The following is an 18,150-nucleotide window of genomic DNA, read 5'->3' as shown; positions in this document are numbered from 1 at the left end:
AAATATTGTTATAAATGATTAACAATTTTAATCAATAAAACTTCGCCCCGCGCTCCAGTTAATTAGCGTGTTTTTGCCCCGCGACCCCGCCAAGCGAAAGGTTGAGAATAAACAATTTAAAATGACGGGGGTGCGGAGACAGAATACGCTATTTAGCGTGGGTGTGGAGCAAAGTTTGATAAATAAAACGTCGCCCCGCGGTGTTGCAGAGCGAAATTTAAGAAATGAAATGGCCGTGGCGCGGAGCGGAAACAAGCTAATTAGCGGGGAAGCGGGCGAGGTTTAATAAATATAAATTTGCAATGGCCCACGCTAGTTAGCAAGCGACCCCGCTTAACAAAACGTCGAAAATTAACAAGTTAAAATGGCGGGGGCGCGGAGGGAAAACACGCTAATGAGTGGGGAATTTAAGTAGCGTAATATCGTCCCCCAACCGTTTAATTTCTTAAATCTCGCTTCCCGATCCCGCGGGGTTAAATTTTATTAAACTTCTCGCATCTGCCATTTTAACTTGTCAATTCTCGACTTTTCGCCTGGTGGGGCATATTATTATAATTCAAGTAAATCTTGACCTTGAAATGACCTTGACTATCGTTCTTTTCAAACTTGTCATTACTTTGATACTTACTTACCGATTTGATAAATGCTTGGACAAATAAACACTTACTACAAAACCGACATGTTAACTATAAATTATGTCTTCAATGATCTTCAAAGTACTGAATTTTGCTTAAAACTGGCATGACTTTGTTATTTCTTTGTAGAATTGATTTATACTTGGACTTAAAAGACTTAAACACTTATGACACAACCAACATGATTATTAATTAACTTTGAATTTGCCTTGACCATAGAATGACATTGACAGTCAATGCCACATTAATGAATTTTGCTTAACGTGAGATCACTTTGTTTTTTTTTACATAACTTTTAAATACTTGGATAAAGCAACACCACTGGCAAGATCAACATGTTGAATAAATCAAAAATGACGTTGACCGTAAAATGAAATTGACTGTCTGGATCAAATTATTGATTTTTTCTTAAATTACAATAACTCCGCAATTAAGCATAGAACTTGACTTTGACTTTGAGAAAACGACACCTCTGACACAACTGATATATTGAATAATTGTGAAATATCCTTAACCTTAAAATAAACTTATTAAAATGGTAATTTTTAATGCTGCTTGAGTTGTTTTATTTTTTTATTCATTTAGGGATTCGATTCATACTTGGACACATCAACACTTATAACAAAACCAACATGTAATTTATATATCAAATTCTGTACACAACAATAATTTGTTCTTCAATACAATTTATTCTGTGCTAATCTATGTAAATGAAAAAATAAACAAGCGTAGCTCTTGTTTAAATTCATGAATGGAAGTTAAAAAACACATTTAGCAAAACATATGATATACATGTGCCTTGACATTTATTTGACAACAATATGATAAGGCTGTCTAACATTTTCATATTATCATATACCGATTTTAAACTTGGTATCAATATCTAATCACATTTGTTCTTAGATAAGGCTTATTATTATTGATACAAAGTTTCATAAATTGTATTGTAAATAGATAAGAAAACTCAGAGATGATCAACGAAACAAAAATCTGTACTTTACAAGTTAGTCAAGAAGATGTTGTTAGTAGATTAAGGCATAAATTCAAACAGTTTGCACATATTACAAAGTAACTTCAACCATATCACTGCGAAAAATATACTGATATACGGGAATATACGGTCCCGTATTTTTGACATATACGGGCGTGTACGGGATTATTTGTCGAATATACGGACCAAGTATACGAGTCCGTATAGGGAACACCGCGTATACGGGAAGTCCGTACATGCATCAGGCATATACGGTATTCCGTATTTGCCCTATATGCATGTACGTATATTTGTTCGTACTTTTGAAGTATACGGAGAATAAAATCCCGTATACGGACTTTATAAAGGTTGTTATCCCTAGTATACTATAAATATACCAAGGATATACGGGACCGTATTTTCTAAATATACAGAGGATATACGGACTCGTATTTTCTACGTATACAGAGGATGTACGGAACCGTATATTCTACATATACAGAGGATATACGGACTCGAATTTTCTACGTATACAGAGGATGTACGGAACCGTATATTCTACATATACAGAGGATATACGGACTCGTATTTCCACATATACAGATGATATACGGAATCGTATTTTCTACATATACAGAAGATATACGGAATCGTATTTTCTACATATACAGGGGATATACGGAATTGTATTTTCAATATATATAGGGGATATACGGAATTGCATTTTTAGTTGTCAACAGGGTATACAAAACTGTATTTTCGAGATAAAAGAAGGTACAGATAATATCAAAGCATGCATTTATACGTAAGCGGCCCGTCATGAAACATAATAATATACGTGACACGTGTACATGACCGAAATGCAGGCTCGTACAATAGAACATGTTTGATTACACATTGTGAATGGGAACTGTAAAGTCATATGCTTAAAAACTTTATCTTCACAATTGGAGTATTTCAAAAAATTAAGTAAAAACCAAATCGAGTCACTCTTAAATATTTATTATTTCATAAACATATATTCAACATGTATACAAATATTAAACAAAATAAACATGTCTTCGCTACGAATTTGAAATTCATCCCTATCCCCTATATTCTCCGGACTTGTACACCTCTGGCTTCGTGGTAGACGTTTTGGAAGCAATGAAGGTGTCATGCAGACGGTCAATGAGTTCTTTTGAGGACCAAACTAGAGAGTTCTATTTAGAAGGGTTAAACAAGTTGGAGAACAGGTTTGCAAATTTCACTGATGCAGCTAGCGATTATATTGAAAAGTAAGACCATTAGTTGGGTTCTCTGACTATCGGAAGTACATCGGGCCAAGAACTCTTTGATCAATCCTCGTATATTTTATCTAACATAGCATCTACGGCTTATTTTCTATTTTAAAAATAAAAGAAAGTTTAGTGTAAGCTACAAAATCGATAAAATTATTAAAAATGGGGTGATATAACTGTAAATAAACAATTATTTTTCTTCAACATCATTCAATCATTTACTACATGGCCAAACCATGTTAGCTTTGTTGTATGCATAAATTCGAAATTGCCCTAAAATAAAGTTACTGTTTCATTTTGTTCAGATTGGTTCTCTTGAATTTAGGACATTTTGTTTAGACAGTTTTAAATATATTAAAGAAACTAAACTAAGTGTTTACCTTAACAAAATAAATAGCCATGATAGATGATTTGATATGGTATAGGTTGACATATGTGCTTAAACAAAATCATGATTGTTTATCTCACAAAATTCAGCGACATGTGATCTCCAAAATTAAATATGTAAATAGTTTAAAGTCATTTATCGTATGTTAAAAACATTTAATTGTTTATACCAACAGTCTTCTTTATCTATAATTGTAAATATGATAGAAATGTTGCAATGTATTTCAAATATATTTAGTGCTGTAAAATACTAAATTTGTTTTGTTGTTTCTAAATTGTTATAGATTTATCACGACGAGGATGATACAATCATTGAATTAAATGTTTGAGGCAAGATATTCAGCTTATTCAAAAGTACACTTTCGAGGGAAAAGAATAGTCTTCTAGCCGAAATGATCAATTCAAAAATTGTAACAAAAGTGGACAACTATGGCAGATGTTTTATTGATTGCAATCCAGATTTCTTCTGCAATATTCTTGAATGCCTAAGATTTGGAAAATATCCTCTTCCTGAAAAAGCCATTGATGTCTATGATTACGCAAGGATGTTTCTTCTTGGGGGATTTATGGCGTCTTTGGAACAATTCAAAGATGTGCAACATAAAGTACAAGCTGATCATTCTAAGAATTCCTTTGACAATGAATGTACAAACAGTTATTACAAGATATTTTAGGAAGGCTGACCATCTTAAATGAATCTGGATATCAAAGATATATTTGTATTGCAACTGTTAAAATTATTTCTGGATGCAATCCCGATTATTGGTCAAGTTAAATGGGTCCTTTATTTAAAAAATGCCAGTTTTAAATGGCACTATGTATTTTTACCATCTTTCCCTCTAGTGTGTAGAGTTCATAATGTTACATAACACCCCTGTGTGTACTCAACTGAGGTTTATTTCATTGAACTAAGCTGTGTAGCAATTATTTCAAATATCAAATTTGAGCATGACATATCTTTAACAAATTGATATTCTGTATTATAAGGTGCATAAATAACACAAACTCTAAACATGTATAGAAAATAATTCTTATTATTCATTTGTTTTATTTCTCCATCGAACATGAGATATTTTGCGTCCAAAGACTGATTATGTTTTTATTCGTTTGTTTTTATTTTAGCAGATTCGTCTTTTTCTTAAGTTGCGATGTAATGATTTAACTTATGGAAAATAGCAAATATACGAGTAAGGTTGCCGGAAAAACTTAATTGTCATTCCTGTCAATATGTAACATTTCCCCTACCGTTATTTGATTTCCGTTACATATCCTACAGTTTTTTTTTAAAAAAAGAATCATGTTTGAAATTACTTCAAATCGCTTGCCCCTCACCCCTGTAGGTTCTACCAGAGATTTAAAATTCTTTCATGTGAGGAAGCTATCCAGCTAGCTTTCGGATTTTCAGTGGTGCTGCTTCGTGCCAAGATTAAAGAATGGAAAGGTATCCGAGGTCTCCCCCAACCAGTAAAGTAAGACAATCGGCACATGATCATTACAGAGTCGACTTGACTTATTATCACTGAGTATAATGAGACCAACATTTCCTGCTTAATAACTTCTTAACAAATTTTATTGTCGTTATCAGTTGCAATGAATAAAATCCAGTTGAAAATAAGGCACACTAAATGATATTTGACAATTAATTGATTTTTTTAGTGCGATTTTGAGTTATTGCGAACCTTTTTTAACGAGGTTTAATAAAAACAGAACAGTCCATGCTCTTTATAAATCAACAGCCAAGTACATGTATATGTATATAGATTTTATAAACATATTGACTTGACTAAAAGGTCATTTTCCATTTCTGCTTTCAAGAGTTGTTTGTTATTTACTTTGTAATTAATTTAGGGATTCGATTCATACTTGGACACAAAAACTCTTATAGCTAACCCAACATCTTTATTTATCAAATTCTGTACACAACAATAATTCTTCAATACAATTTTATTTTGTGCTAGCCTATGAAAATAAAAAAAAAATTAAACGAGCGGCGTTGGCTCGTGAAAGAAAGAAAAACTTTAGCGAAGCATATGACATCAATGTGCCTTGACATTTATTTGAAAACAATAATATAAGGATGTCCAACATTTTTTCATTATAATAAATTGAATATCGGTTTTAATATTGTATCAATATTCTATCATATTTGATCTTTGATAAGCCTTATAAGTGGTACAAAGCTTAATATATTGTGCTTAATAAATTGTGCGAGTAAAAAAATCAAAGATGATCAAAGAAATAGAAGTATTTACTTTACAAGCCACTTCAGACAATTTTGGTTGTAAATTAACTCATAAATTCAAACAGTTTGCACTTTTTCCAAAGTTATTTCAACCATACAATAGTAAATAAAATCGTTTTGAGCGGTAGACTAGTGGTATAAGCAATGTTTCTTCTCAAAGCAAAAGTTGTGCTTAGTCTCAGACAGCTGACTAGAAAGAGTGTTTTTCACAGATTAAAGGTTTTCGCAAACAAGCACTATTAAGTATATATACATGATATAAGGGATAATACGACATACCGTATAATATGAATTTAACAAAGCATATTAATAAACATGTAAAAAATAAAATATTTTTTGCATCTTTCATCCGGTTTTGTTCAATCCCTCCCAATTTAAGTGTAACGTTTGTGTAACTTGTATTGTCAAAGTAAAAATCAACTTGATCGTCATCAAAAATTTTTACAAAATAAAGATTTAAATGATTGATATAAATTATTTAGCTTTGTATAACAGAATATAACCCTGTACATAAGAAACAATTAATTTATTTTCAATACTCATTTAGTGAAACATACATGTAGTTGTTTGAAAAAATGTTTTAAAAAAGCCTGCTCATGTTTTTTACGTATTTTTATCAACACTTATTCATTATCTGTATCACTGCTCATAAAAGATTCGTACCCAGAGCTTGAAACAAAAATGCTACAATATTCATCACTAGAGTGTCTAGAATGTACTTTCATTTTGTTTCTTATGTATTCTGTTATCGTTATGAAAACTTTTCGTTTAATTTTCCTTTGAGCCATATCTTTGTGTTTATGAAAGCACATCATTTTTACAATTTTCGGTAATGCACATACAAATAAAACAGTAAACACGTGCGTCACGAGGGATAGCTCTTTCAACTTGTCAAATGTCACGAGTAACTGAACAGATATTATCAACACAATTATCACCGATGTCAGTTTTAACATCGTAATCAATAGTTGATTTCTTCTTGGCAAATTTCTGCGGATGATCAAATCAAAAAGGTCGCTCTTAATGCCATATTTAGTTTGTATGCTTTTAAGTTTGTTTTGATCCATTTCAGCATCATCACCATACTTCTGTTGAAACTTTTCGCAAGCTTTTAAGCTTACCTTTAAAAGTTCTCTATAACTCTCTCCAAATGCATTGATACTCTCTGCCACATAAAACAAAGTCATAAAGACAAGAACAAGATATCCGTAAGATAATTGTGGATACGCAACGATGCCACTGTACGTTAACATGACAATTCTACACAAAAACCAAAACCCATCAAAGAATATCAAGCAATACGTATACCAGGAAATTGAAAATAAGATCAGCATGGGTATGAAGAAAATATGTTTACAACATTTCACTACAAAACCTCTACGATGGAAACACTCAAAATAGTGAATACAAAAAGAATTCAAAACAATGAAAAAACAGTTGACTACTGGAAAGAGATAATAAAGAACGGCTAGCAATAACTCAGTGACACAGAACATGATGTATAAAGGCAACAGGAGTGCACTTAACATAATGGCAATAAACAAGTTTTGCAATCTATTGTACATCATTGAAAAGATGATATTTTTCCACCTTAAATAGAATAACTTTAATGATTGCTTCCAAAACCGTGAATGAATTAACATAAATATCTGGGCTAGAAGGAGTCGGTGAAGTTTTTTGCATCCTTTCAGATGTCTGACATTTATTCCTGACAAATTTTCTTTAAGCTTAATTGGCATTCTGGTCAAAAATACAAATTTCTTGACGCGTTTTGTGATACCAATAGCAAGAAAATCTTCTAAATTTGAGGGAAACACAATCAAAAGACACCCAAATGAAACACAAATTGAGAAAGTAACAACTGGGCCACCGAATACATACATAAATTTTTTTCTTGCTTCGCTTACCCCAGCTAAGAGTGCACTGTATCCTAGGAGAGCTCCTTTTTGTACCGCAGATTTCGTAAAATCATAAGCATATATATAATCTAATAAGACATGAGTAGCTGTTAAACACATGGGGATAATTATTATCCAAATTCTAAGGGTACGTGAACCTTTTGACCCGCCGTAGAAGAAGGTAAATAAAGGTGAAAATAATGTTGAAAATACTGATACTGGATTTGTCGATTCTAAATTCAAATAGTCTAATTTGTTTAACCTGTTACTGCTTTCAGAAATAGAGTCGGGCGTGACTGCATTCAATGATATACGTCTTTCCTTCTTTATTGTTTTTGATAATTTCTTCACTTTTATTCCAATTTGTGTCAACAACAATGGATAGAAGGCAAAACAAACATTTCCTGCTATAATGGGTAGGATCCACCAGAGTGCTCCATAATGATAATGTTCATTGTGACACTGAATTATACGGGTCTTTTTTATATAATCAAAAGTAAATTTGCAGCATTCATATTCAATTGTTTGGAATGTGCATATTGAATTTTTGCATAATTCATATAAAAATTTTGAGTGTATCCAAATACGTTTATTGTAACACCAAAGGCTAGAGTTATATATTTCATATTTTGAAGCTATTTCTGATGTCATGTTGCCTAATGCCTGACCGATAAGATAATCTGTGTCTTTATTGCCTATTGTGAGGTTCTTACATTCTCCAGACTTTTCGATATCAATAGCAATCCTTTCTTTCTTTGTATGCGCCCAAAGTAATCCAAAAGACATGTAACCAAAATCTTCTGGTATGTAAAGATATTGATGTGCTCCCCTTTCTCCTTCGTATGTCCAAATCCAATTAGTTTTTGCAAAAACATTTTGTGTAGCATTAACACTAAAGTTCACAAACTTTAATTTTAAATAAACGAAATTGTACCGATGTTTCAGAATATTGTATGTAAAGTCGGCCTGTGATACGTTATTCACCGTCAAACTACATTCTTCGTTTTTGAAAATGATACTGTTATTCAAGTTTGTGTCGTTTGACCTGGGGTTAATCATCCGTGGTAAAAATGATTGAGCTTCAATCGCACAACACAATGAAAAAACTACAATAGCAAAAATAGTTTTTGTTTTGCTTGACATATCTGTAATCTGCATGTAATCGTGTTTTGTAATTTGCTCCGTCTGTAAGGAAAATTTCGAAAACATAAATTGAGCAGTTGTATTATACTGACAATATATTAAATTGCACACATAATGAAATAGAGTAAAACAGAATCTTTTTTTGCATCTTTCATCCGTTTTTGTTCAACCCCTCCCAATTCAAGTGAGACATTTGTGTAACTTGTATTGTCAAAGTAAAAATCAACTTGATCAATGATCGTCATCAAAAACTGTTCAAAATAAAGATTTTAATGATATAATTTCTTTAGCATTGTAAATAGAATACACGTACATTTCAATTTCTGATTTACAAGTTTTAATAAGTAAAATGTGCTTACCTGCGTTCGTTTAATTCTATCAATTAAATCTTAATTATTCGAACGATTTATAAAAAAAATGTCATACTTCCTCGTACTAAAAAACTTGTAGTGAAAGAATTGTTGTAATTAATTTGTTCAAATTGATCAATCAAAAGATAAAGTGAAATCACCAGGAAGTTATGTGTACTTCCTTTATCAAGATCTCACGCTGTTAAATGTTATTTTTTATTATCTTTCGAGCTTTCTTGTCGTGTTATTCAAGATGAGTGTTATTTATTTCAGTATGTCGGATAAAGTTTTGTTATATAAAGCAATAATGTACAAAATGCCGAGCAGTATTTGAAGTGCGAATAAATGAATTAACCTTTAACATAGAGAGACATAATCAATCCAGATTATGAGACAAAATGCATAATAATGTAGTACTTATCGAATGAGAAATTACATGCATTTTAGCTAGTGTTATGGTTAAAATCGTATAACGTTGAAACAATAACTATATCCTGAAGAAATTAATAAGGCCAAGAAAAGAAAACGCATGTTATAATTCATATTAAGGTGTTTCCTTTCGTTCTTCAGCTTTTTTAAACATGGTGTTAATGATGTTAAAAAAAATAACTATAGTAAGACTTGTGCTGAAAAGATACGGTTCGAATAAAATAGTGAAAAGAGGTAATCGCTCAAAAGTAATTGCAATACAAGTAATGCTAGAAGAAATACAAGTAAAAGGTTCTACATATTATAAAGCCTAAGTAGGGGTACAGCAGCAATAAAATTCGGGTTAAAAGATAAACCATTTCTCGATTCTTGTAATTGCTTCCTTTAATAACCTGTTCCATTCTTAAATCAGCGAATTAATTGACTCGTCTTTGTACTAGAATTTCATAACCTGTCTTTTTTCCGTTTCTTGTTGCTTTTTATTTTATTTCTCGTTGAAGCGTTAACTACAGGAGTGTTTACAAAACTTGATATTGAGTTTTATCAGAACCATACTTGTAAAAGTTTGGAAAAGGTTGTGATCTCGCGGAAGCAGTGAAAACATCGATGTTACGTGCAAATTGCAGACCCGTTTTGATTGAGTCTGTTCAAGGTAATAATGAGAAAGTGCAACATCTCTAAACATAAACTAGAAATGTGTCGTCACGCCAAGGATGCTCCCCCATGCAGCCAAAATTTCAGATGTTATAATATTTAGTTCCAACATTTTGCACAAACTATTTTTTTTTAATTCAAAGGCCTTAAAGCTATTCAATGTTAAAAAACAAAACATTTTTATACAAAGTTCGAGTTAATCTTTTGTAAATTGAATATTACATATTTGAAGCCAAAATAATGACTACATACATTTCCACAAAAGTATGAGTGCTGAAAATTAAAATTCAAAGTTTTTTTACAACGTTCAAGAGAGATAACTTTGTCCAAAATCATTAAACCACGACCAAATTCAAACTTGAACTGCTTGATGTATATATATGTCAAATTTGAGTTGAATGTGTACAACCATAAGGGAGATAATGAACGGAAACTGAAAATTTCTTTTTTTTTCAAAGTTCAAGAGGGATAACTCTTTCAGCTATCATCGAACCATAACCAAATTCGAACTTGACCAGTGTATTCTAATGAAAGATCCATTTGAATATGTACAACTGTTGGAAAGATAATAAACGGAAACTGAAAATTTTATTTTTTCAAAGTTAAAGGAGCATAACTCTGCCAAAAATCATCGAACAATGACCAAATTCGAACTTGATCTTCACACTCATTTGACGTATCCATATGTCAAATTTGAGTTTAATGTATAATACCCTTGGGGAGATAATGAACGGAAACTGAAACTTTCATATTATTTTTAAAGTGAAAGGAGCATAACTCTGCCAAAAATCATTGAACCATGACCACATTCGAACTTGACCTGCCCATTCCTTTGACGTATCCATATTTGAAATTTGAATTGAATGTGTAATACCATTGGGGAGATAATGATCGGAAACTGAAAATTTCATCGAAGGGTATAACTTTGTCAAAAATCATCGGACCATAACCAATTTGAACTTGGCCTGTATTTTCTCATGATATATCCATATGTCAAATTTGAGTTGAATGAGTGCAACCGTTACTAAGATAATGAACGGAAACTGATGAGGACAGAATGACAGAATGACGGAAGAACGGAATGACGGAACAGGATAACAATATATGCCCCAGACATTTTATGGCGGCGGCATAAAAACGTATGATGATTTGTTTTGCAACAATACTTTTTCTGAAATTTCGTTTTCTTTTGGCAAAGAATAAATAGATAAATCATACGTGAACAAGTGATTTTAGAAGGCGGAGCAAATTTATATAAATCAAGAACCGGTTGAACCGGGTGATGCTCCCCGGGAAGGTTTTGGACACAGGAAAGTGTAAAAAAATGAACAAAGGGCAAAAACTCAAAAATAAGGCAAGGCAGAATTACGGTTCTTGTGCATTGCACACCTACTCAGTGAGATTTATCTACCTACAAAGTTTCATGTTGATACCTCTTGTTTCAAGGTTATAACCAGGACAAAAAAAGCGGACGGACGGACAGACGAACAAAGTGGCGAGCGACTATGGAATGGAATGGCACAACAGTGTCATATTGAAGGTTTCATGATAACCGCGCGGATGTTTCTAAATTCAAAATTTCACCAATTTCGTGTTAAATGTTGAATTCTGCTTAAGCCGGTGCTAGGGGGCGTGGACGGTAGCTTGCACTTTCCAGTACCGTCCATGAACAGGCTCAATCAAACCGAGCCTGCAACATTTTCAATTTTGTTGTGTTGGACTTTGTTTAGGGATTCTGTTTTTCTCTTTTTTAAGTTTTTTTTTGCACTGCACTTCTATTCAATGAGATCTATTAATATATAAAGTTTCGTGATGATATCTCTTATAGTTTCAGAGTTGTGTCCCGGGTAAAATTCAAGGTGAAGAAAAGGACCAAAGGGCAATAACTCCAAAATAAAACAACGCTGTGTTTAGCTTCTTTAACATTTCAGTTCTATCCAGTGATATCTATCTACCTACAAAATTTCATGTTGATATCTCTAATAGTTATGTCACGGACAAAATTCAAAAAGTAAAAATAAACAAAGGGCAAAAACTCAAAATCAGGTAAGGGAGAGTTATGGTTCTTTAGTACTGCACTTCTACCCAATTAGACCTATCTACCTACAAAGTTTCATGTTGATATATCTTATAATTTTAGAGTAATGTCGCGGACAAAGTTCAAAGTTTCAAAATGAACAAAGGAAAATAACTCCAAAATTAGGCAAGAGAGAGTTATGGTTCTTTAACAATGCACTTTTACGCAATGAGATCTATCTACCTACAACGTTTCATGTTAATATCTCTTATACTTTTAAAATTATGTCCCGGACAAAGTTCAAAGTGTAAACATGAACAAAGGGCAATAATTAAAAAATAGGCAAGACAGAGTTACGGTTCTTGTGCACTGCACACATACTCCATGAGATCTATCTACCTATAAAGTTGCATGTTGATACCTCTTATAGTTTTAGAGGTAGGTCCCGGACAAAGTTCAAAGTGTAAAAATAAACAAAGGGCAATAATTCAAAAATTAGGCAAGGCAGAGTTACGGTTCTTATGCATTGCACACCTACTCAATGAAATCTATCTAACTATAAAGTTTCATGTTGATACCTCTTGTTGTTTCAAACTTATAACCCGGACAAGAAAAACGGACGGACAGACGAACAAAGCGGCGACTATATGCTCACCCTTCGGGGAGCATAATAAAATCGTCCTGTTTCGGGAGATCAGCGTCGATGTGCGCTTCATTATTAAAATATTTTATAAATAACGGATTTGATTGTCTTTTTACTTCCGCACCGATGTGCATTTATGTTAACACCTGACATACATATAAACTCACGTTGTGAATTAAAAAAAAAACTTCCTTGCCAGAGGCCAACACTTAGAAAAACTTGGTTTATGTAGACAAGTAAGTATACCATAGTGTTAATGCACAGCATATTGCCAATAATCACTCACCGAGAGAAAATTTAATATTTTTGTCAAACAATTCAATCGCAGACACTTTGGAGTTTAGAAAGTAACCGTACAAAGACACAGTTTTCAACAAAGAGTGGATGGGGAGATGAGAAAACAAACATTATACACTTTTTACAGAAATTTAATAAAAAGAAATTTCATGGTATATGTGTCATTAATGTTCTTTTCATTTAGTGTAATACTTTTTCAGTTTTGAATTACAAAATAAATGGTAAAAAAACATCAAAACACTAGATCGATTAGATATTTGTAAAGTTGTATTGTTTATGTGCGTAAGATAACAGACATTATTCACTTAAACACACTCCAAATGAACGTGAAAATGAAATACATAAAGACACGTTGGTGTATTTGTATTTTAATGTACTTTTGATAGTGAGCTTCACATTGATAGAACCGACTGTGCCATAATTAAAGAACCAGGCCTGCCTACACATCCGTGCAGTCTGACAAGGTTCTGCACTGTTGGTGGCTCCTTTTTGTCATATTTGAAATTGAAATACGTCAATGTTTTAAAGAACTGCTCGTAATTAAACGCAGACCAAGGACCTTTAGCATAAATTCAGCAGGTTACGGGTTAAGTTTATTTTTTCATAACTACTGCCGTACAGCAATCAATCGAATTTTTCGATTTTGTAATTTTATTGTCTCATAGTTAACTCTTTTATTAAATATATGTATATTGACACCAACACTTGAACAGTTTAGAATATATCAGAATATTTTCGCTCGATTGCACTTCTTTTCTTCACATGTGATGTCCTATTCAATATCAATAAGCAGGTTGTATGGTGTACCAATATATATGTATACTATTCATTTAACTTTTATGAATTCATTAGGCCTTAATTAAGCGTGAATTTACTTGAGATTCTGATGATATACTGCTGTAATATCAGATACGAAGGAATTGTTTAATAAATTCTTCAGAAACGACATTTGTTTGTACGAAAAGTGTTTGCACGAAACATTTAGTTTTATTTCGATGTACTTTTGAAATTAAAAAAAAATGTGAAATAAATATTTTATTTTGTAACATTTAACGTAACGTAGTACCATCTGTAAGAGTGACGATTGACGATTGGTTAAGCTAGACTATATTAGCTGTGAGAGAATGCCAAGAAAACGAGTCCTGTTGTTGTATGTTAGACATTCACCAAACTAAGTAAACATGACAAATTGCGTGGCCGACTCTTTCAAGAAGCTTTTCTTCTGATAATTATGATTATAAATTTTCATATTGGTCTAATAGAATGCCTATAAGGAAAGTACAATTACTTTAACGGTTGCTACAATCAAAGATGTTCACAATCAATATAGATTCAAACATACAAAGTCCTTTGTAAGATATGCCATTTATTTATTCGTCACTTTACTTTAAGATTTCCTATGTACAGATATGTCATTTCGCTCTAAGATTTATTCTTCAATATATATTTTCGCTTGTTAACAGAAACAGAGATAATGTAAAACGAATGTATAAATTTGACATACAAAAGAAAAATAAAGTCTGTTTCGGTACACTTATGATTGAAAATATGTCTGACAACAATTTGTTATTTAAATATGTCCAATGATGTACAATTTTAAACAAATCCGACTAAATGTCAACAGGTTGGTTTTTTGTACTTTCGGTTTCTACAACCATAAAAATAAATATTGAAATAATGTATTGTTTGCTTTTGAAACTATGAATTCACTTGTTTAAGGTGGACTTTTACAACAAATATTTGAAATAAACTTTTCCACAACTTCCAGCATTTAATTACTATTTGTTTACATAATTAGTTTCTTAGCGTATGTTAGACCGAAATACCGCATCCGTTCTGTGTATTCATACTATTGTGTTCGAGGTCCTAATCCGAAGACTGACGGAAAGGGCCGAGTAGTTGCGATTGGGATACACGCTGTTGGTTTAGACAAATTTACTGAAGTTCGATTATAAGGACAGCTTTTACGTTGATTTGAACCACTTTGAGTTCGCGTCCTTGAACAGTGTTACATTTAATTAAATGTATGCTCTTTTAGTTTGATTTGTGACACAAACGTTAGTGTGTCATAGACGGAGCGGTTCCCTGCTCTCTCTGTGTTTGTGCCGTGTATGTGTATATGTGTAGGTTTCTATAAACGACTTTTATGTAGGTGTGCTTTATTTACATGGATTTGCATCAGGATATCTACTTTTTTTTCTTCGGACAAAAACATAAAATATAAAAAAAAAATTTCAGTGGTATAAGGTTTTAATATTGAGGAAAATAGCTTTGGGAAAAATTGTGAAAGAAAAAAATGGAAAAGTTGACAAGATAATAGTGTGTGCATTTTGTTTATAATAACATTTCACAAATATAATTATATCTATTGCCATGGCAAGATTTATCATTCCATTGATAATTTCTTTCAGAAATGTGTGAAGATAACATTACTACGCAAGCAGTTGTGTGACCATTATTGTAGTCGTTCGGCTGCCCAGTTTCCCAGTCCGTTTCTGACTTGATCAAAGGGTTATGGTTTACCCATGAGAAATGGTGAGTGCCATCATAAACTCTTGCTCCAATCCAGTAACCACTGTGGTCATAATCTGCAAAATGGGACTTTGTTTTTGTATAATATATTATTGAAACGTTTAATTCCCTCCGAATAAAGTATGAAAATCCTAAATTTGAAATCAAAATGAAAACCTAGTCCTTGCACGAAATAAAAACAAACAAACGGACAAAAACGTTCTAAAGTTAAAAGAAAAGGCGTCGCTGATATGAAGAATGTCATTAAAATCCTGACATAAATGTGATAAAAATTAATGATTCAATTTAAATATCTGCCTTAAAAAGAACAAAAGTGTACACTTTATTGCCAAATATTTTAGTGTTAATATAATAATCCTACTATATGAATTATTTACGTACGCCGATGACTTGCAATATAATGCCTCAACAGCACGGCTTTCGCGTGCGTATCGAGCACTACCAGATCGTCCCCCGTGTTCCTGCATGTTGAGCGTGCATCTCTCCACAGTTCATGTTCTAGGACAATACGGACACATAACTCTGCCTTTGAGTTATTTAGATATATATATCCGCTATTAGTATTACAAGTCCTGGGTCTGTTGGTGCTGGAGCCATGGTGATGACTAGTCGCTTTAACAGTTACTGTTGTTTTCATAGCTACTGCGCAATAGGTTTAATAAAACAAAATTTTAATAATAAACATGTTTAAGTTTCATGTTAAACAATAACAATAATTCTTAAACTCAACTTTGAAGTAGGAAAAAATGGATATAGGGCACAAAATTCCATATGTTGTAGAAATATACAGAAAATTACTTTTATTGCGTAACACCGTTCTGGCATCGAAAACAGAAGTGATGCACCAAACATTCTGCGTACTTATATGATAGAAAAAGTTATATGTAGCATGTTGCTATTATAATAATAATTAGTCGAGTACAATTTAGGCAAGAGAGCACCTGTTGTTTGTGACGTCATCGGTGTAGTCACAGTTGTTGAAATTCCTGCAGTTGATGACGATGGTGACCAGCTGGTGTTTGTATTATTTAACACAGAAACACTACAACGCTTGTTACAGAAATCTGTGTCACAACAAGTTGTTGGACATTTGTCATGACTCATCAAAACAGACATTGAATTACATTCCTGGGGACATGAAAATGCATGTCGTTATTAGAACACTTTAATGATATAAGTAAAAAGATAAAAGGCTTATAATTGGAAAGGTAACATATAATATCATCTTTATCTGAAGAAATAGATTTACATACATACTGATTTCTTTTCCGGCATTTAGAAGAAATCTTGTATTGCTCTATTGGTGACGTTACAAAACCTTGAAGCTATATGCGCTAGCATATTCTAAAGGAAACGGATTTTCTGCATGCGTTTACAGAAGGTAGAAAACATTAATGTCCACGTCTGATGTATTGTATAATAGTAACAGTATATAAGTAGAACATTTTTCTAATGCTGGAGATCAGAGACAGCATTTGTTGACGCAATTTTTATTATTATTCCATCTTCTGTTTTCCTTACATTCTTTTTTAATAAGAAATAAAACAAATATAGGTAAATTCTAATAAAAGAAACATCCAATGTTTGTTGCATTTTTGACAGTTTATTGTTGGCAGTCGGATTAGTAGTTTCATTTTCTTCAATTAAATCTTATAGGATCAACACTTTTTATACGAAGCTTAAAAAGGAAAGTCAATGGATGATATGGAAGTCACAGGTTGCAAATAGAGGATAAATGTTGTTATGGAAGTCACCGGTTGCTTTAAAAGTCAATAATGTTATGAAAATTACTATTTTCTTTCACTGGTTGATGGGAGGCGTCATTGGTTGTCATAAAATCAATAGTGGCTTATCAAGTTTTGACCCGAGAGCAATAATTTAAACAAATTTGTTAGCTGTCCATCAAACAATATTTCGTACAAAGTATATAAGTTCTAACCTTCCCTATTATACCTACAAACAGATTTATATCCAAGGGATGGGATGAGTTTGAACAAGTGGGCTATGATAACAAACTTAGTACAGTTCTATATGTCAATGTTTCATGCTAAACATCTAAGATATAGTCTTTGTGAGCTCAGAAGAGAGGTCTTGAAAGTTTTAACTTTATAATTATGTATATTTTGAAAATAATTATTACCAAGAATAAACTTGGTAAAGCTTCATTCAAGAACAATTTCTGACAAGTCTCATCAACTTTCGCATTGTGTTTTCAGAAGAGGTGCAATTTGTATAAATTTTGACGACGGCTTGAGACAGACGACGGGCAGCAATCGATCCTTTTTGTTCAGCATGTTGATGTTGGAAGATGAGCTAAAATAGGCTATTTCGTATAGTGACTTAGACATCTTACCTTTTGTGTTGTACATTGACTTCTATATATCTTTGGTAGGCCAATTGTCCGTACTTCAGAATACAGCATGCACAACTGAAATCAATTTCAAAACTTAAAGAAAAAGTCACTTACAGAAAAATGTTAGCTTGTTTGTTTGTTTGTTTCTTTGATTGATTTTACGCCTTTTCCCAACAGTATTTCAGTCATATATGCGGGTAGTTTGCCAACCATCGTTCCTGGAGAGTTGACACCCAGTACTAGACTACCTTCCTCCGCGCTAAACTACGAAAGCATCTCCCGGGCATCGAACCCACGCCAGAGATAAAATTAGTTACTTC

General features: G+C 32.6%; 2 protein-coding genes across 2 annotated transcripts; both read right to left on the bottom strand.

Moving 5' to 3' along the window:
- Positions 1 to 6,023: 6,023 nt before the first annotated feature.
- LOC132746084 (uncharacterized) lies at positions 6,024 to 9,010 on the bottom strand. The gene is made up of 2 exons (XM_060735154.1): positions 8,915 to 9,010; positions 6,024 to 8,597 (listed from the first exon to the last, which is right to left on the bottom strand). The coding sequence occupies exon 2, from the start codon at positions 8,568 to 8,570 to the stop codon at positions 6,138 to 6,140; it is 2,433 nt and encodes an 810-aa protein (XP_060591137.1). The 5' UTR covers positions 8,571 to 8,597; positions 8,915 to 9,010; the 3' UTR covers positions 6,024 to 6,137.
- A 6,249-nt stretch (positions 9,011 to 15,259) lies between these two features.
- LOC132746083 (uncharacterized) lies at positions 15,260 to 17,925 on the bottom strand. Its single transcript, XM_060735153.1, has 4 exons — positions 17,831 to 17,925; positions 16,419 to 16,605; positions 15,859 to 16,119; positions 15,260 to 15,533 (listed from the first exon to the last, which is right to left on the bottom strand). Exons 1-4 carry the CDS (start codon positions 17,897 to 17,899, stop codon positions 15,280 to 15,282), a joined length of 771 nt encoding a protein of 256 aa, XP_060591136.1. The 5' UTR covers positions 17,900 to 17,925; the 3' UTR covers positions 15,260 to 15,279.
- Between the last annotated feature and the right edge of the window lie 225 nt (positions 17,926 to 18,150).

The sequence above is a fragment of the Ruditapes philippinarum genome, unplaced genomic scaffold (genome assembly GCF_026571515.1).
Source record: "Ruditapes philippinarum isolate M1 unplaced genomic scaffold, ASM2657151v2 ctg17088_1_1_1_1, whole genome shotgun sequence".
Lineage (NCBI taxonomy): Eukaryota > Metazoa > Mollusca > Bivalvia > Venerida > Veneridae > Ruditapes > Ruditapes philippinarum.
The sequence above is the reverse complement of the archived record's forward strand: the minus strand, read 5'-3'. Positions and strand labels throughout refer to the sequence as shown.